General features: G+C 40.7%; 1 protein-coding gene across 2 annotated transcripts in view; it reads left to right on the top strand.

The window, feature by feature from the left end:
• The first annotated feature begins 5,409 nt into the window (after nucleotides 1-5,409).
• CHMP3 (charged multivesicular body protein 3) overlaps nucleotides 5,410-17,665 on the top strand; it is a 44,742-nt gene continuing 32,486 nt past the window's right edge. The window contains exons 1-2 of one of the 2 annotated variants that reach the window (XM_084766911.1): nucleotides 5,411-5,584; nucleotides 10,212-10,272. In XM_084766911.1, coding sequence (XP_084623037.1) covers nucleotides 5,537-5,584; nucleotides 10,212-10,272 — 109 coding nt within the window. In that variant the 5' untranslated portion in view covers nucleotides 5,411-5,536. Of the gene's footprint in view, nucleotides 5,585-10,211; nucleotides 10,273-17,665 lie in introns of both variants that reach the window. The other variant, XM_084766912.1, reaches the window with a different exon arrangement.

Genomic DNA, 17,665 nt, shown 5'->3' with positions numbered 1-17,665 from the left:
ATTCTGAATAAAAAGAGCAAAGCTAGAAGTGTTTGCTACAGAATTTCAAATGGCCCACACCTTTAATCCCAGCAGGCAGATTGCTGTGAGTTCGAGGCCAGCCTGGTCTACAAAGCGAGTCCAGGACAGCCAAGGCTACACAGAGAAACCCTGTCTCAAAAAAGACAAAAAACAAAACAAAGCAAAAAATCAAATCGCACTACAGGTGCCTACGAATTAAAACAGCCTTGCCCTGGGACAAAACCACGCACACAGAGCAATGACTTCAATAGAGGATGCAGAAGGGTGCATACACACACATATGGTTACCTGGCGCCCAAAGCATGCTGGGTTAAAAGTTCATCTATTATCAACAAACAGTTCTGAGAAACGGGATAGCCACAAGCAGAAGAATGAAACGAGATCCCTATCTCTTGCCTTGCACAAAATCCAATTCAAAATGGATCAAGGACCTTATCATACGACTTGAAATTTTGAAACTTCTAGAAGAAAATATACAAAAAACATTTCAAAACACTCAGAGAAATCTTTCGGAAAAGGACTCCAACCACCCAGGAAATAATTGCAATAGCTGACAAATGAAATTACCATGAAATGAAAAAGCTTTTGTATAACATAGGAGACGCAGACGGAAGTTACAGCCTACACAATGGGAGAAATCTTGGTCATTTTACACAAGAATATATAAAGAACTCAAAAAATTAGTTCAGGCATGGTGACAACAGCCTTAAATCCAAGTAATGGGAAGGCAGAGGCAGGCAAACCTCTGTGAGTTCTAGGCCAGCCATGATTAGTGAGACTATCTCAACAAACAAACAAAAACAGGAATTCAAAAATTAAACACACACACCAAACCAAGCAAAACAAAACACACGGGCAAATGAATTGAACACTGAGTTCTCACATGGGAGAAAAATGCCAACATCCTTGGACATTAATGAATTGCAAATTAAAACAACACTGAGATTATGGCTGGGAAGGCCCTCTGTCATGGCTGCAGCCAGGGAACGCGCACATCCACAGAGCTGGGGAAGAAACAGAGCATCCACTACTGAAGTCAGTATTGAGAAACCATAGAAAGTAAACATACAAGTGCCACAGATCCAGCACCATTACATATATAAAGAATCTAAGCCATCGTACCACAGAGATGCTTGTGTTAATATATATTGTAGCAATATTCAAACAGCTAGTGTACAGAGTCAGTCTAGATGTCCACCAATAGACTAGCGGACAAAGAAAATGTGGTATAGATGCTCAGTATAGTTTACCCAGCCATAAAGATATAAAGAAAATTAAATCATCTGCTGGGAAAATGTATCAAATTTTAAATCTTCATCTTAAGCAAACACAAACAAACCAAAACCAAGCAATCCCATCTCAAAAGGACCAAAAAACAGATTCTGAAACACAAGTATCACAATCTCTCTCCCTCTCTCTCCCCCCCCTCTGTCTCTCTGTGTCTCTGTCTCTGTCTCTCTCTCTCGCTACACTCTCACATGACATGAAACTACTTTCATGTGAGACTATCCAAGGGTAGGTGTGTTAGGGAAAGTATTGGCTTGGGACCCGTAAGACCAAGTTCTCAGCACTAGGGAGACGGAGGGACAGAAGGCAAGGACAAGAGACAAAGACAGGAGACATAGGGCAAAGGACAAGGGGAAGGGAACAAGGGAGAGGCAGAAGGGGTATTTGTCTGAGAGTGGGACAAGAGACTGCCTCTGGATAGAAAGGAGACAGACATGGCCCATAGGAAAACGGCCATTTATAAAGGTTCAAAAAGAAGCCCTGTGTTAGGATGAGATGTTGAATTTTGATTGGGTATGTTAGTTAGGTGAGCCAAAGGGGGCTTTTGATTGCTACACGTCAATGCTTGGACAGCTGGACCTTGATGGACTGCTGTAGAGATGTAATCTAATGGGTTTTAGGCAGGCAGAGGGAATGGGGTAGAAGGACAAGACCTGCCAGAGGACAAGCTTGCCACGTTTGAGCTGGCCAGAGTCCTCTCAGTCGGAAAGGAAGCATTTGAGGCAGAGAAGGCAAGAAAGGACAGCGGGGGAACAGGAACAACTCTTGTGGTCCATTCACATGAGAAAATAACACTGAAGCTCACTGTTCTGTAAAATGCACATATACTAATTTAAAAATATAAAGAGACAAAATAATAGTTATGTTCATGGGTTAGCAAATCTTGAAATGCTTTTTGAGGCTTTATTTATTTTTATTTTATTGAAATGGGTGTTTTGCTTGTATCTATTTTGTGCACACATGCTTGGTATCCCAGAGGCCAGGAGAGGGCATCAGATCCCCTGGGACCACCATGTGGGAGCTGGGAATAAAACCTGGGTCCTCTAGAAGAGCAGTCAGTGCTCTGAACCACTGAGCCATCCCTCCAGCCCCAGATTAACAAACACTGATTCTATTCATTGTCAGCAAGGATTCAGGGAAGAAGGCATCTCAAGCACTAGTTATAGGAGTTCAAAATAGTGCAATGCACATACATGTTCAGGCTACCTCTGTTCCAAAAAATACCTGTAACAGTGATCCTATGTTGAAGCCCTCAAAGAAAATGTAGTACATTTTAAAATTTCAGCAGTCTCTACCTTTTTAACAGTATTTAGTCATGTAAAAATGGAAATAATGGTATACAGCAGGGAAATAATTAGGTTATTATATATTTTTCTATAGAATCATAGAGCTATAAATATTGACATTGATGAAAACATGTAAAGAACTAAAGGAGACGCAGAACAATGTAAATGTTGGCAAATGACTTGCATACAATGAAAAGAGCTTCTTCACAATAAAGGAAGCAACAAAGTGAAGAGCTAGCCCATGAGCATACACACACACACACACACACACACACACACACACACACACACACCACACTAAATAAACATAAAAATTTAATGGACTAAAAATAAGAATTTTGGGGGTAAGATTTAAAATACTTTTTTTTCCAGTTTAGAAACTAGACTTAAACATTTCAATTATACCGAATAATGAGAAAATTGTGAAAGCAATTTTAAGGTTTGACACATTGTATAATTTTGTCTCATTAATTTCTTGTCCTTTACTAGGGCTACGATTTGACCGTTTCCCAGATTTCTGCTATGAATCTCTTATATTTAGCATCCCACCATTTCCTCTTGTGGATGCTTTTAGATTCTCCTTAGTGCAGCCTGTCTGCCTGTATTTAGTTCTATTGCCTAGGACTCCCAGCTTAGAGTGAAAAGAAATCGGGAGAGACTATCACGTGTTCTCTCACTCCTCAACTTTTTAAAACAATTGCTTTAAATTAATGTAACAATCAAATGTAAACGACCCCCCCCCACCAGAGTACCAAATGTCAGCTTTTATCCAAATATTTCCTTTCTTTGAATTTCCACTTCTCATTTTAGTATATTTTTTTCTTTCCTGAAAATTAAAATCCTTTATGCTAATCGGACTGACCTGAATTTTTTTTTATGAGATTTCTGTACAGATTGTGAGAATAGCTCAGGTGGGTCTCACCCCAAGGTTAGCTCTTTCCACTGTGTCTCAGATTTCTCTGTAGAGTTACTGGAACACGGAGGGGCTGCAGACACTGTAGTCATGCCTGCGTGTGTCCTCCCAGATGAGCTGACATGGTCCCTTTAATCAGAGTTGGAACTCGTTGGTCTAGGCTTCTCTTGGAGGCTACTGCATGTGCTGGGGAGATGCATCTGGCCCATGCCCTTGTTGGCTGGAGGGAACAATTGCCTCTTTCTTTAGTGACTTGCTGAGCAGCACTGATAGACTTTGTAAAGTAGAAGAGGCAGGTTTGCTATAAGCAAGTAGAATTAGTTGTTGGAGGAGTGGCAGGAGGAAAAGGCCAAAGTGCTAGCAAATAAACAAGTGCTCTGCCGGGCGGTGGTGGCACACACCTTTAATCCCAGCACTCGGGAGGCAAAGGCAGGTGGATCACTGTGAGTTCGAGGCCAGCCTGGTCTACGAAGTGAGTCCAGGACAGCCAAGGCTACACAGAGAAACCCTGTCATGAAAAACCAAACCAACACAAACAAAAACAAAAACAAAACAAAACAAAAAAACAAGTGCTCTGAAACCAGAATGACAGGGTATCCAAGCAATTCAGAACAAACCAAGGGACCACTGACACAACACAAGCAAGGCCAAGGCCCAGAAAGAACTCCACATCCACCTGAAGGGCACAAAAGACTTTCTGTTGCTATCTGGTGCCCATCCCTGTGGAAGTGAAAATTAAAATGGAGAAAGTGGATTGCAGTTGGGCCCATAAACCTGACAGCTTAGTTCTTTTGTATTTTAAAAGAAATTGGGAGACAAAAATCAGTAAAGGCCAAGGAAGGAGTTGGAGGAATAAGTTTGAACAAAACGTTATATTCATATTCATGTAAGAAATCTTCAAACAAGCCAGGCATGGTGGCCCATGCCTTTAATCCCAGCACTAGGGAGGCAGAGGCAGGCGGATCGCTGTGAGTTCGAGGCCAGCCTGGTCTACAAAGTGAGTTCAGGACAGCCAAGGCTACACAGAGAGACTCTGTCTCAGAAAAAAAAAAAAAAGTTTGGCAAAACGGGAGGTGTCTGTTTTCCTCCTCACGTTGGCACGTTACAGGAAGCTATGATACTAAAGTTAGAACATATGCAGATTTAACTATAAGATACACTAACTGGTCCCTTCACAGAGGAAATAGATCTTGGCCCCAGGTTGCCTCTGTTCTGTTAGAGAACAATGTTTTGTTTTTTTTTAATCATTAAAGTTTCAGTGAATAAAATAGGATTTTAAAGATTTCCCCCTTTCCTTTTTTTTTTTTTTTTTTTAGGCGAGCCTGGAGAAGTGGCTCATCAGTTAGGAGCGCTTCCTGCTCTTCCAGGGGGCCCAAGTTCCCTTGCATAGTTCCTTGTCTGAGTCCATTTCTTTAATAGGGGCAGAATGGAGGTCTTTTGTTACCTTCGCTTTAGAAGTTATCTTCAACTCTGAGTCCTGTAGGTCTGCTTAACGTTAATCTTAGAAGTGAAAGGAGTGTTATAATCTGTGATGCCTATGCACTCTTCTCCTAAGACTTCAGCATAAGATCTCTGCTAGAACTTTTAAGACTTCCTAAAAAGGGGAAAGACGAAGGTCAAGTTTCTGAGTCGGTGCTAAGAGGGCAGGTTTGCAGCCTGTGAGGTGCCTCCAGGACACAAAGAGGAAGCCGCCCACCAACATCTGGGAAGTGGTTGTAAATAAACGTGACAACGTGGAGATACACATTTCTGGAATAACTGACAGATTTCGGGTATCGTCAATAAATATAGTCACTGCTACACTTCACATAACCACACTTAACATGCGCAATGGGGTCACCAGGACTGTAGAACCCCTCCCTGCTCAACTCTGCGCCTGCGCAGCGCGCATGCGTACAACCTCTGCTGCCGCCGCGCCCTTTTCAGGGCGTCTGGATTCCCTTCCCCTCAGCCCCGCCCAGGCGGCTGCCCGCGACCTGCCTGGGCGCAGGGAACGGGAAAGTCGGAAGCGGTAAGAGGAGTTCGGTCCATGATGGGGCTGTTCGGAAAAACCCAGGAGAAGCCTCCCAAAGAGCTGGTAGGTCAGCAACCGGGGAAGCTACGCGCTGGGCAGCGGAGGTGGGAACGGCTTGCCTGCGCTCTCGGGCTGGTTTCCATTTCCGGGGCCTTCCACTCGCGGAGGGGCCGAGGGAAGAGTTTAGGATCGGGCTGTGGGGACGAGCGCACCCTCGCTGACTGGCGCCCGGCCAGGGTGCGTAGGTCCGGGTAAGGGCGCCTCGGCCTCGTCCCCAAGGCTCTGAGGCGCGACACAGCCGGCCCGGAGAAGCCACTCTCCCCTGTGCGCGGTGGTACGGGCCGCCCGGAACCTTTCTCTCACGCAGTCCCCGCCCCTACGCCGTTCTGCAGACCACCCGGGGGACCTGCTCCAGACCGGAAGGGTGTGTGCGCGTTGAGCGGGGTCAGGAACTCCAGAAGGTCCAGGCACCTGCCAGGCAGGTTCCTTACTCGGTCACCGCTCAGTGCAGGGAAGCCCGACTTCTGTTTATTCCAGAAGCTGATTGCTACCGACAGTAGTTCTGATCCTGCTCCGCATTCTTAGATCTGCCTATACACATTGTGTTATTCTGGGAACCAAGAATCAGTTTTGAGTACTACTTTAATACGTCTCGGCACTGTGACCTCCGAGACTTGTCCGAGCCACGTTCTCACCTGTCGCGTAAGAAGACATTGCAGAAATTGACCCTTAAAAGATGTAAAGTCTCAGCCAAGGCTGCACAGAGAAACCCTGTCCTAGACAAAGAAACAAATAAAAAGTTGTAAAGTTTGAGCTCATAGTGGTGGTGGAGGTGCGCTCTTTACGCAGCAGCCTTGTTACATAGACCGCCAGCAGCCGCAATAGCAGTGCAAGCATCCGAGCATGTTGGACTTGTGGGGTCCCGTTCCGTACCTACTGAATCAGGATCTCCCGTGTTCGAGACCAGCCTGGTCTACAAAGTGACTCCAGGATAGACAAGGCTATACAAAGAAACCCTGCCTCGGGAAAAAAAAGGGGGGGGGAGTATAATATATCACAAAATCGGCAGTAAAATCGATGAATGCCCTTAATAAGAAAAGTTTTTAAAAATGTATTTATTATGTATACAGTGTTCTGCCTGCATGTACACCTGCAGACCACAAGAGGGCACCAGATATCATCATAGATGGTTGTGAGCCACCATGTGGTTGCTGGGAACTGAACACAGGACCTCCGGATGAACAGTTAGCGCTCTCAACCTCCGAGTCATCTCTCCAGCCCAATAAAAAAAGTTTTAAGAGGTGCAGCGGGGTGTGCTCGTAGTCCAACTACTTGGGTGGTTTGGGAAGGAATATTCCTGAAGGCAAGAGTTAGAGGCCAGATTGGACAGCGACTCAGAAAACAAAGATTTTAAGAAGTAGTCTGGGTGTTGTAGAGTTTCTGAGACATGATCATACATTCATTCGTTTTAAAATTTTAATTCCTGCCTTAAAAAATAAAAGTTGTAAAAGTAAAGACTTTAGAGTTGGCTGTTCAGCATTCTGCCTGGTCTGACCATGTCTTGTGCTCACTTTTTCCTCTGTGCCATTTTCTGCGAAATGGAAGTTGGATGTAAACTTGATGAAGTCCAAGTTAAACAATTTTAGTCAGAGTGCCTCACAAGGAAAGTGTGAACTTCGTACTAGGTCACGATGTTAAGAATATGTTCTTAAAAAAAAAAAAAAAAAAAAAAAAGAATATGTTCTCGGTGGAAACCACAGACTACCACCCCAGCTGCAGCTTGCTGTGTCTGGACAAGGCAAACTTTATTCTTGATCAAGAAGGTGTGTTCTGGGGGTGGGGAGACAGGGCTTGCTGCAGGAGAAACCACGGGCGGGGCATCTGAGACAAGCTGGAGACCTACCACAGGATAGGCTCCTGCGAGGAGTAGGGGGTGACGCTAGCTGGGACATTCCCCCCTGCTCGGCCCCTCCCCCCTGTAGCCAGGCAAGCCTTCCACCCCTGAGCTGCATCTCTAGTCTAACAGTTGTCACTGGTGTAATAAGTTTTCATTTCACACTTGTATTTTCAGTCCACCAGGAGTTAGCTCCAGGGATTGGTGGGACAGGGATTTGGACAGTTGTTTTCTGCGTGTCATTTGTCTCAGCACTGGTTGTAGGTGATGCCTTCTTGCTGGTTTCAGTTCCCTTCACTTCATTTGTGTCTGGCATATAATAGACTTAGTGAATAAATTTGAATAAAGCACTTATCTTATTGGTCGGAAATTTTCTGTAGGTTCCTTATGGTTTTCACAGCATAGTCTAACTTAAAAATTGATTTTAAGACTTTATTACTGAATTCCTTACATTCTCTTTCACTTATTTGATTTCACCTTTGATTTGGTTTTTTAAAAAGATGTTCTGCCTGCATGTGTGCTTGACGTGTTTTTAAAATACTGTTGCAACTTAAGTAAATACTTGTTGAAATTTCTTTCTATCTGTTTTAAATTTTCTCTGCTGTACCGTTCATTACTGTTATGAAACTTGTTTGATGCATTTTATCGCGCTCCTGATCTTGAATTGTGTCTCTTAACCCTAAAGAAATATGCTAAGTGTCATTTGAGCTGCCCCAGTGCTGTTGAATTGTTTGGTTTGGTTTGATTTTTCCAGACAGGGTTTCTCTGTGTAGGCTTGGCTGTCCTAGACTTGTTTTGTAGACCAGACTGGCCTCGAACTCACAGCAGTCCACCTGCCTCTGCTTCCCAAGTGCTAGGATTAAAGGCGAGTGCCACCACACCCCTCGCTGTTTTGTTTTTTTAAGACTGAGTTTCTCAAAAAAACAAAACAAAACAAAACAAAAGACTGAGTTTCTCTGTGTAGCCCTGGCTGTCCTGGAACTCCCTCTGTAGACCAGGCTAGCCTCTAAACTCACAGAGATCCACCTGACTCTGCCTCGCAAGTGATGGGATTAAAGGCATGTGCCACCACCATATGACTTAAATAGGTCTTTTTAAAATTTACACATAAATATTAGCAATAGCCGAAAGGTAGTGGCAAACTCAAGTGGCCATCGACAGATAAAGAGAGAAACAAATTTGTGGTATATGCTTACGATAGGTTGAAAGAAAGACATAAAAAAGATAGCATACTCATACATGCCACTACATCAGTGAGCCTTGAATACATGCTATGAAGTGAAAGAATCTGGAACCAGAGGTCACACATTATATTAAATATTTAAAATAACCAGTTCTGTAAAGACAGAAAGCAAATTATTGGTGGATGGGGAGATACAAGATTATTTAAGATGTGTACGGTGTTCCAAGGTGATGAAAAGGTTTTAAGGATTGACAACAAATTTCACCATCAATTATATATTTTAACATGATTAGTTGTATATTATATGAATTTTACTTAGCGTGCACATAAATCCAGCCTGATTATTTAAAATTTGTATTACCTTATAGTTTTGTGTTTTTTATTTGTATGTGTGAGTAAGTAGATGTCACGCCTGTACATTTGCGGGAAGAAGATATCAGGGATCCTGTACTACCACTTTGTGCCTTATTCTCCTGGGACTAAACCTAAAAGATCATTCAACATGAAGCTCACATTTTGGCTAGGTTGGCTTGGCCAGTGAACATTGGGGATTCTGTACCCCTGCTTGGGGGTTATAAGTCATGTCTGGCCTTTAAGTACTGAAACGTTTTTTCAGTGGGATTGTTTTTGTAAATACTTTGCAGATTTTGGTAAATGTTAAACTTGAAATGTGATGGAACTACACCTTCCAATGAAAGGAATTTTAAATGCAGTTCAGTTTGTGTACCTGTGGATGAACATTATAGGGTTTAGTATCCTATTCCTGTAGAATTAATATAGAATTTTAAAATTAAACTTAACTCCTGAAAAACCTCTCACTAAATAGTTGGTAATGGAAGGGCATTGAAGTGGGAATGTCAGCTTTTCTGACTCATGTGCCAAAATCACACAGAAATTTAATATAAATTTAATATAAACAGAAATTTAATGACCCATCAGATGTCACTTCAGGTTTTTCTTCAGTACTTTTGAAAAAACTAGGAAAAGAGTTCACTTGCATGAGAATGGGCTAGAAGAGTTATCCATACCGGTGTTTCCAGTTGGCTATTGAGTGCCTCAGAGATTGTAACCAGATAGGAAGAAAAGTAACACGTAAAGATAAGTTCTCAATACACAGGCAGAGTAGATTTTAAAATAATTATGTGTAATAGGTGAAAATCTTCTGATGTTCTTTGTCTTTGCCCACACACCATGTGAAAAGCACTAGTATACACAAAGAGTCTTCTATAGAATGTTTTTCTTCCCTGCTTTAAACAGTTTGCAGTTCCTGTGTACTGTGAATAAAAGAGTTGGTTCAAAAAAAAGTCCTAGTTCTGGGCAATGGTGGTGCATACCTTTAATCCCAACATTAGGGAGGCACAGGCAGGTGAATCTCTGTGAGTCTGAGGCCAGCCTGGACTACAGAGTGAGTTCTAGGACAGCCAAGGTGACACAGAGAAACCTGTCGTGAAAAACCAAACCAACCAAAGTCTCTATAGAGGTCTTTCTTAAAAATTAAAAAACAAAAAAATGTGTCTAAATTCAATGCAGAATTAATAGAATTTGTAAGAATGTACAAAATTGACTGAGAGTGCTTGCTTCTCTGATAATTCCCTATTTAAAATTGTCTGTAGGTCAATGAATGGTCATTGAAGATCAGAAAGGAAATGAGAGTTGTTGACAGGCAAATAAGAGGTAAATTATTACTTTATGTCTTCTATTCTATACTCTAATGCTATATTTCATTTCAGTGCATCAAAGTAAACTTACCTATACTTTAAAAGACACAGTTTATTCCCATAATAATTATGTGTAGATGTTCATATTATTTTGTTTTCTAATTTTATACTCAGAAAAAAAAGGATAATGGTTAAAACAGATGAAATTGTAAGAGCAAAAGAAAGCTCTTGGTGCTTGCAAACAAAACTCTTTTATGGAATTGGGTTTTTTGTTTGTTTGTTGTTCGAGACAGGGTTTCTCTGTGTAGCCTTGGCTGTCCTGGACTCACTCTGTAGACCAGGCTGGCCTCGAACCCACAGTGATCTGCCTGTCTCTGCTTCCCGAGTGTTGGGATTAAAGGTGTGTGCCGCCAGGCCCAGCTTTTATGGAGTTTTAATTAAATAATTTGTGCATAAGAAAACAATACAATCCCATTATCTCTACTGTCTGCATGCTTTAATATAACTTTAATTGGGAACAATATATTTCTAAATAAAAGTTACTTTTTTTTTTTTTTAGTTTCATTTGAAATTAAGGTGAGTGGCCAAGAAATGGTAGTGCTGAAACTAAGTTTTTTAGTATAAAATTATTTATTTTTGTCAATTTTATACATATAAGCAATGCATCTTGATTATATCCAAGCCCAGGTTACCCTCCCATTCCCCTCAGGCAATCCATGGTCTCTTCTCCCACTTCATATTCATACCTACAACCCTCTGCCCTGTAATCCATGGAGTCCAGTTAGTGCTGTTTTGTGGCTAGCGTTACCGTCTCGCCAGCAAGAACGACGCTGCACACACACACAGGATCCTTCTGCAGTAAAGCTTTAATGCATCTTGAGAGGGAGAGCATAAGCTTACAACAAGTAAAATGGAGACCCCAAACAGCAGAAACCCATCCCTTATATAGGAAACTGTCCTCCGCTTAGGATGTGTCAGTCCCTGATTGGCTGTTGCTCATCGGGCGAGATGACGCCACGGGAGAGGCAGAGCACAACGAGTGGAAAATCCCTTCGCACATGCGCAGATTAGTTGTTTGTTAGCATGGGACACAGGATGTCAGCGCCATCTTGTGATGGCGAATGTGAGCGCGGCCTCCCACACTGTTTGTTGAAACGTTGATTGGTTTGTTGGCCTGATCTTGTGTCGGTACCCATAGCTGTAGTGAGTTCATGTATGCAATGCTGTGTCATGTCCAGAAGAGAATATTTCATGGTACTCCTCCACATGCTTACGCTCTTTCCACCCCTTTTTCTGAAATGTTCTCTGAACTTTGGCTAGGATGTTGCTATAGCTGTCCCATTTAGGTCTGAGCACTTAAGAGTCATTTATTTTTAGCACTTTGACCAGTTTTGAGTCCCAGTTACAAGGTAGAGGGCAGCAGTAATCTAGTAACATAACTATTTAGCAAGCCATCAGTAGTAGGTTACCCTGTAGAGCCTAGACATCCTAAGCCGTAGTTATTTGCCCAGGTTTAAAGTATCAGAAATGAATTCCTTCTTATGCAGATGTCAAATCCAACCAAAAAGCTATTGGTTACTCCAGTATCTGTGCCATTATTAAACTAGTGAATATGTCTTGCTTGGCAGGTCAGTATTATAGTAGGATTTACTGCTGAATAATAATATTGATGGCTTCCTTCCTACCCTATAGGGGCCTGTATAGCACTTTCCAGCACTGTGAAGCTAGCCAGAGGAGAGGAAGTTTTCAGGTCACTTCTAGCTTGATTCTTCTATGTCTTGTAGCAAAAATACGTCCTGCCTCAGTAGTAGAGACTTACTATTTAGTTCTGGTGGACTGTGAAAAGGCAATGGCAATAGCCTGTGTTAGATATAGTGCTTCTGGGGTCTCCCTGTTGCTACAAGCAAGCCAGGCACTGAGATTTTTATTTACTAATCCCATATCTTCTGGGAGAAGTATTGTCCATCCATGCGGGCTATCTGAATTTCACCTCCTTAAGAATTAATTTTTAGTTAGCTTACAAAGCTTCCATAGGGTTTTTGTAGCCTTAGTTTTGGCTAATCAGCTGCACTCTGCTTCTTTCCTGTCCTTCCCTATCCTTTCTTACATCTTTAGCCTCCAATAGTCCTTTATCTCTACTATTATGTGATAGGGGTTCTACCATCCTCTTCCTCCTTGGAGGATTTTTTTTTTGTCTGTTTTACTTTTCATGACAGGGTTTCTCTGTATAATAGCCCTGGCTGTCCTGGAACTCTCTTTGTAGACCAAGCTGGCCTCGAACTTGAGATCCATATGCCTCTGCCTCCCAAGTGCTGGGATTAAAGGCGTGTGCCACCACGCCTAGCAAGGATATTTTTTTAAAATCACTTTCACAAGTAGAAAATAGTAATACCAGAAAAGTATCCCAGGATTACAGTATCACAACTTTAAAAAATGCACTAGAGATGAGAATCTACTCCCAGCTGTGATAGTTGATTTTGGTCTTACACTTCTACTTAATTGTAAATGAAAGTTTGAACAAGTCAATATGAAACAACTGCTTTCCACACTGGACAAATGACTGTGTGTGTGCACTGACAGAAGAAACAAAGAGAACCCTCATAGCCCTGTTTTTCTGCTTGAGATATTTTATTGAATGTGGCACATTGAAAGGATTCCAGAAAGAAAGAAAGAAAGAAAGAAAAACCCATGATGGTCTTACTGAACTGAAGACTTGGAGATCAGGATAAGGAAGAGAAGAGGAATGTAACCGGGGAAGAACTCCATGTATCTCCACAGGCCTGAGTCTGTGGCTAAATACTGCTATGTGCTTACTTAGAGTGACATCTGCAGAGACTGACAAAGAATAATTAATAGGAACCGAACAAATACCAGGAAATTTTAAGCTGAACGGTTCCCAAAGCTAAAAAGGGTTTGGAGATGGTTTAATTTTGCAAGCACTGTAAAGACATTTTGTTAAAATCTTGGACACTCAATACAGACTGGAGAAGGGCCACATTTAGTACTAAGGGTAGAATAAAGAGATATTTATGGGGAAAGCTTATGAACAGGTTTTAAAGTTGATCCGCAAGTGACTTAGCTGCTAGTCAAAATAAAGCTTAATGCTCTTTAAAGAACTACAAAGTTATGACACCTAACAAGGAGGCATTCTTAGTGGTAAGTGAAAAGGCCACTGCAGGGAAGTAGGAAAATGGCCCACATGTGTAAAATAAATTAGACAGTAGAAATTTTTTTTAAATCCAAACAAAAAACAATGCCCCCCAACAACAGCAACAATAAAAACAACAAAACCCCAAAACAAAACAACCAAAAAAGCAGTTAAGTAAAAAGGGGGATAGAAAATATGTTAAAGAATTTAGAACATAAGATTAATAGGAATAGAGGAAGGAGATTTCTAACTCAAAGGCCCAGAAAATATCAAGATTTCCCCTACTCTGTAGAAAGAGATGATTATAAATGTACAGAAAGCTTATAAAACGCCAAATAGATTAGACCAAAAAAGAAAATCATCCTGCCACATAATAATCAAAACATTAAATGTGTAGAACAAAGAAGGAATAAAAGCTTCAAGAGAAGTCCAAATAACATATAAAGACAGACCTATTAGGCTAGACTTCTCACAGTGACTTTAAAAGCCAGAAGAGCCTGGGCAAATGTCTCTCTCTAAGAGACCGCAGATGCCAGCCTAGACTACTATATCCTGCAAAACTGTCAATCAACATAGATGAAGAAAAGATATTCCATGACAAAACCGAATTTAAGCATTGTCTTTCCACAAATCCAGTCCTATAGAGGATACTAGAAGGAAAACTCTTAACATAAAGAGATTACATCTACAGCCAAGAAAACACAGGAAATAAATTCACACCAGCAAAACCAAAAGAAGGGGATCATGTGCAGATGGACCTAACATATTTACAGAACATTTCACCCAAACACAAAAGAATATACCTTCTTCTCAGCACCTCAGGGGACCTCCAAAATTGACCATATACTCAGACTCAAAGCAAATCTCAACAGATACATGAAAATTGAAATAACTCCCTATATCTTAATCAGACCACCATAGATTAAAGCTGGACTTCAACAACAACAGAAACAACAGGAGTCCTACAAACTCATGGGAGCTGAACAACTCTATCCTCAAGGAAGAAATAAATTAAAGACTTTTTAGAATTCAAGGAAAATGAATGCACAATATACCCAAACTTAGGGACACAATGAAGGCAGAGCTAAGAGGAAAGTTCATAGCACTAAGTGCTTTGAAAAAGAAACTGGAGAGTTGTTATACTAGCAGTTAAAGAGCATACCTGACACTCTAGAGCAAAAAGAAGCAAACATACACAAGAGGAGTAGATGGCAGCAAATAGTCAAACTGAAAGTCAACAGTCAAAGCTGAAATCAATGAATTAGAAACAAAGAAAACAATACGAAGAATCTATGAAACCAAGAGCTAGTTCTTTGAGAAAATTAACAAGATAGACAAACCCTTAGTCAAATTAACTAAAAGGAAGAGCAAGAATATCCAGTTAACAAAATCAGAAGTAAAAAGGGGGACATAACTTCAGAAACTGAGGGAATCCAAAGAATCATTAGGTCTTATTTCAAAAGCCTATATTCCACAAAATTGGAAAAATCTAAAGGAAACGGCTGATTTTATTGATAGATACCACTTACCAAAGTTAAATCAAGATCAGGTAAACAATTTAAATAGTTGTATAAACTCTAATGAAATAGAAGCAGTCATTAAAAGGCTGCCAACAACAGCCACAACAACAACAAAAAACAAGCCCAGGGTCAGATGGTTTTAGAACAGAATTCTATCAGACTTTCAACAAAGAGCTAATACCAATAGTACTCAAACTATTCTACAATATAGAAACAGAAAGAACATTGCCAAACTCATTCTGTGAAGCCACAGTCAACCCCGATACCTAGACCACACAAAGACTCAACAAAGAAAGAATTATAGACCAATTTCCTTTATGAACATTGATGCAAAAATACTCAATAAAATACTCCCAAATCCAATCTAAGAAGACATCAAAAGCATCCACCATTACCAAATATGCTTCATCCCAGGGATGCAGGGGTGTTTCAGCGTTCAAAATCCATCCATGTAATCCACCATATAAACAAACTGAAGGGGGAAAAAAACTCACACTATCATCTCATTAGATGCTGAAAAAGCCTTTAACAAAATCCAATGCCCCTTCATATTAAAAGTTTTGGAGAGATTGGGGATACAAAGCACATACCTAAATACAATAAAGGCAATATACAACAAGCCTATAGCCAACATCAAATTAAATGAGAGAAACTTAAAGCAATTCCACTGAAATTAAAACAAAGACAAGGCTGTCCACTGTCTCCTTAGCTCTTCAGTATAGTACTTGAAGTTCTAGCTAGAGCAAAAGACAAAGAGATCAAGAAAGAAGTCAAAGTATCACTAATTGCAGATGATATGATAGTATACATAAGTGACCCCCAAAATTCCACCATTCCTCCTATGGCTGATAAACATCTTCAGCTAAGTGGCTAGATACAAAATTAACTAAAATCAGTAGCTCTTCTTTATGCAAACAATAAATGCTCTGAGAAAAAAATTAGGGAAACAACACCCTTCACAATAGCTACAAATAATAGAAAATATCTTGGTTTAATTCTAACCAAGCAAGTGAAAGACATGTATGATAAGAACTTCAAGTCTATAAATAAATCCGAAGAAGATACCAGAAGATGAAAAGATCTCCCATGCTCATGTATCACTAGAATTAACATAGTAAAAATGGCCATCTTCCCAAAAGCAATCTACAGATATAGTGCAAGTCACATGAAAATTTTAACACAATTCTTAATAGACCTGGGAAGAACAATTCTCAACTTCCTATGAGGGAAAAACCCAGAATATCTAAAACAATCCCCTGTACAATAAAAGAACCTTTAGAGTTATCATCATCCCTGATTTTAAAGAGCATAATAGAGCAATAGTAATAAAAACTGCATGGCATTGACATCAAAATATACAGGTTGATCAGTGGGATCAAATCAAAGACCTAGAAATAAACCCACACACCTACAGACACCTGATTTTTTTTTTTTTACAAAGAAGTCAAAACCATACAATGGGTAAAAGAGCGTCTTCAACAAATGGTGCTGGTCTAACTGATCTAAGCTGGTCTACATGTAGAAGAATGCAAATAGATCCATATTTATTACCCTGCACAAAACTAAAACCCATGTGGATCAAAGACCCCAATTTAAAACTGGATACATTAAATCTAATAGAAGAGGAAATGAACATTGGCACAGGAGACAGCTTCCTGAACAGAACACCTACAGCCCAGGCAGTACATCAACAATCAATAAGTGGGACCTTAGGAAACTGAAAAGCCTCTGTAAGGCAAAGACACTGTCAGTAGGACAAAATGGTAGCCTACAGAATGGGAAAAGATCCTCACCAGCCCTACATCTGACATAGGGTAATAACCAAAATATATAAAGGACTCAAGAAATAAACACTTAGCCAGGTATAGTGGTGCTCGCCTTTAATCCCAGCACTTGGGAGGCAGAGGCAGGCAGATGTCTGTGAGTTGGAGACCTTCCTGCCCTACAAAGCCAGTCTAGGACAGCCAGAGCTACTATACAGAGAAACCCTGTTTTGAAAAACAAAACAAAACAACAACAACAAAAGAAATTAAGCACCAACAAACCAAATAACCCAATTAAAAAGTAGGGTACAGAGCTAAAGCGAGAATTCTCAAACTGAGGAATGTCTAAGCCAAGAAGCACTTAATGAAATGTTTAACATCCTTAGTCATCAGGGAAATGCAAATCAAAATAATCTGAGTTTCCATCTTCTACCTGTCAGAATGGCTAACATCAAAAACTCAAGTGACAACACATGCTGGTGAAGATGTAGAGCAAGGGGAACACTCCTCCATTGCTGGTGGGAGTGCAAACTTGTACAATCACTTTGCAAATCAATCTGGCCATTTCTCAGAAAATTGGGGATAGTGTACCTAAAGACCCAGCTATACCACTGCTGGGCAGATATCCAAAAGATGCTTTATTATGTCAGAAGGACTCTTGCTCAACTATGTTCATAGCAGTTTTATTCATAATAGCTAGAATCTGGAAACAACCTAGATGTCCCTCAACTGAAGACTGGATAAAGAAACTGTGGTACTCGGCTATTAAAACAAGGAAATCTTGAAATTTGCAGGCTAGATAAATTTGGATGGAACTAGAAAATAACATCCTGAGTGAGGTAATCCAAACTTATTAAGATAACATATGTCCTCACTTGTAAGTGGATATTAGCCACATAATATGAGATAACCACACTACAGTACACAGACTCAAAGACTCTAAGAAGCAAGGAGGCCCAAGGGAGACTAAGAGAATCT

The sequence above is a fragment of the Acomys minous genome, assembly GCF_964271855.1.
Source record: "Acomys minous genome assembly, chromosome: 17".
Taxonomy (NCBI): domain Eukaryota; kingdom Metazoa; phylum Chordata; class Mammalia; order Rodentia; family Muridae; genus Acomys; species Acomys minous.
The sequence above is the reverse complement of the archived record's forward strand: the minus strand, read 5'-3'. Positions and strand labels throughout refer to the sequence as shown.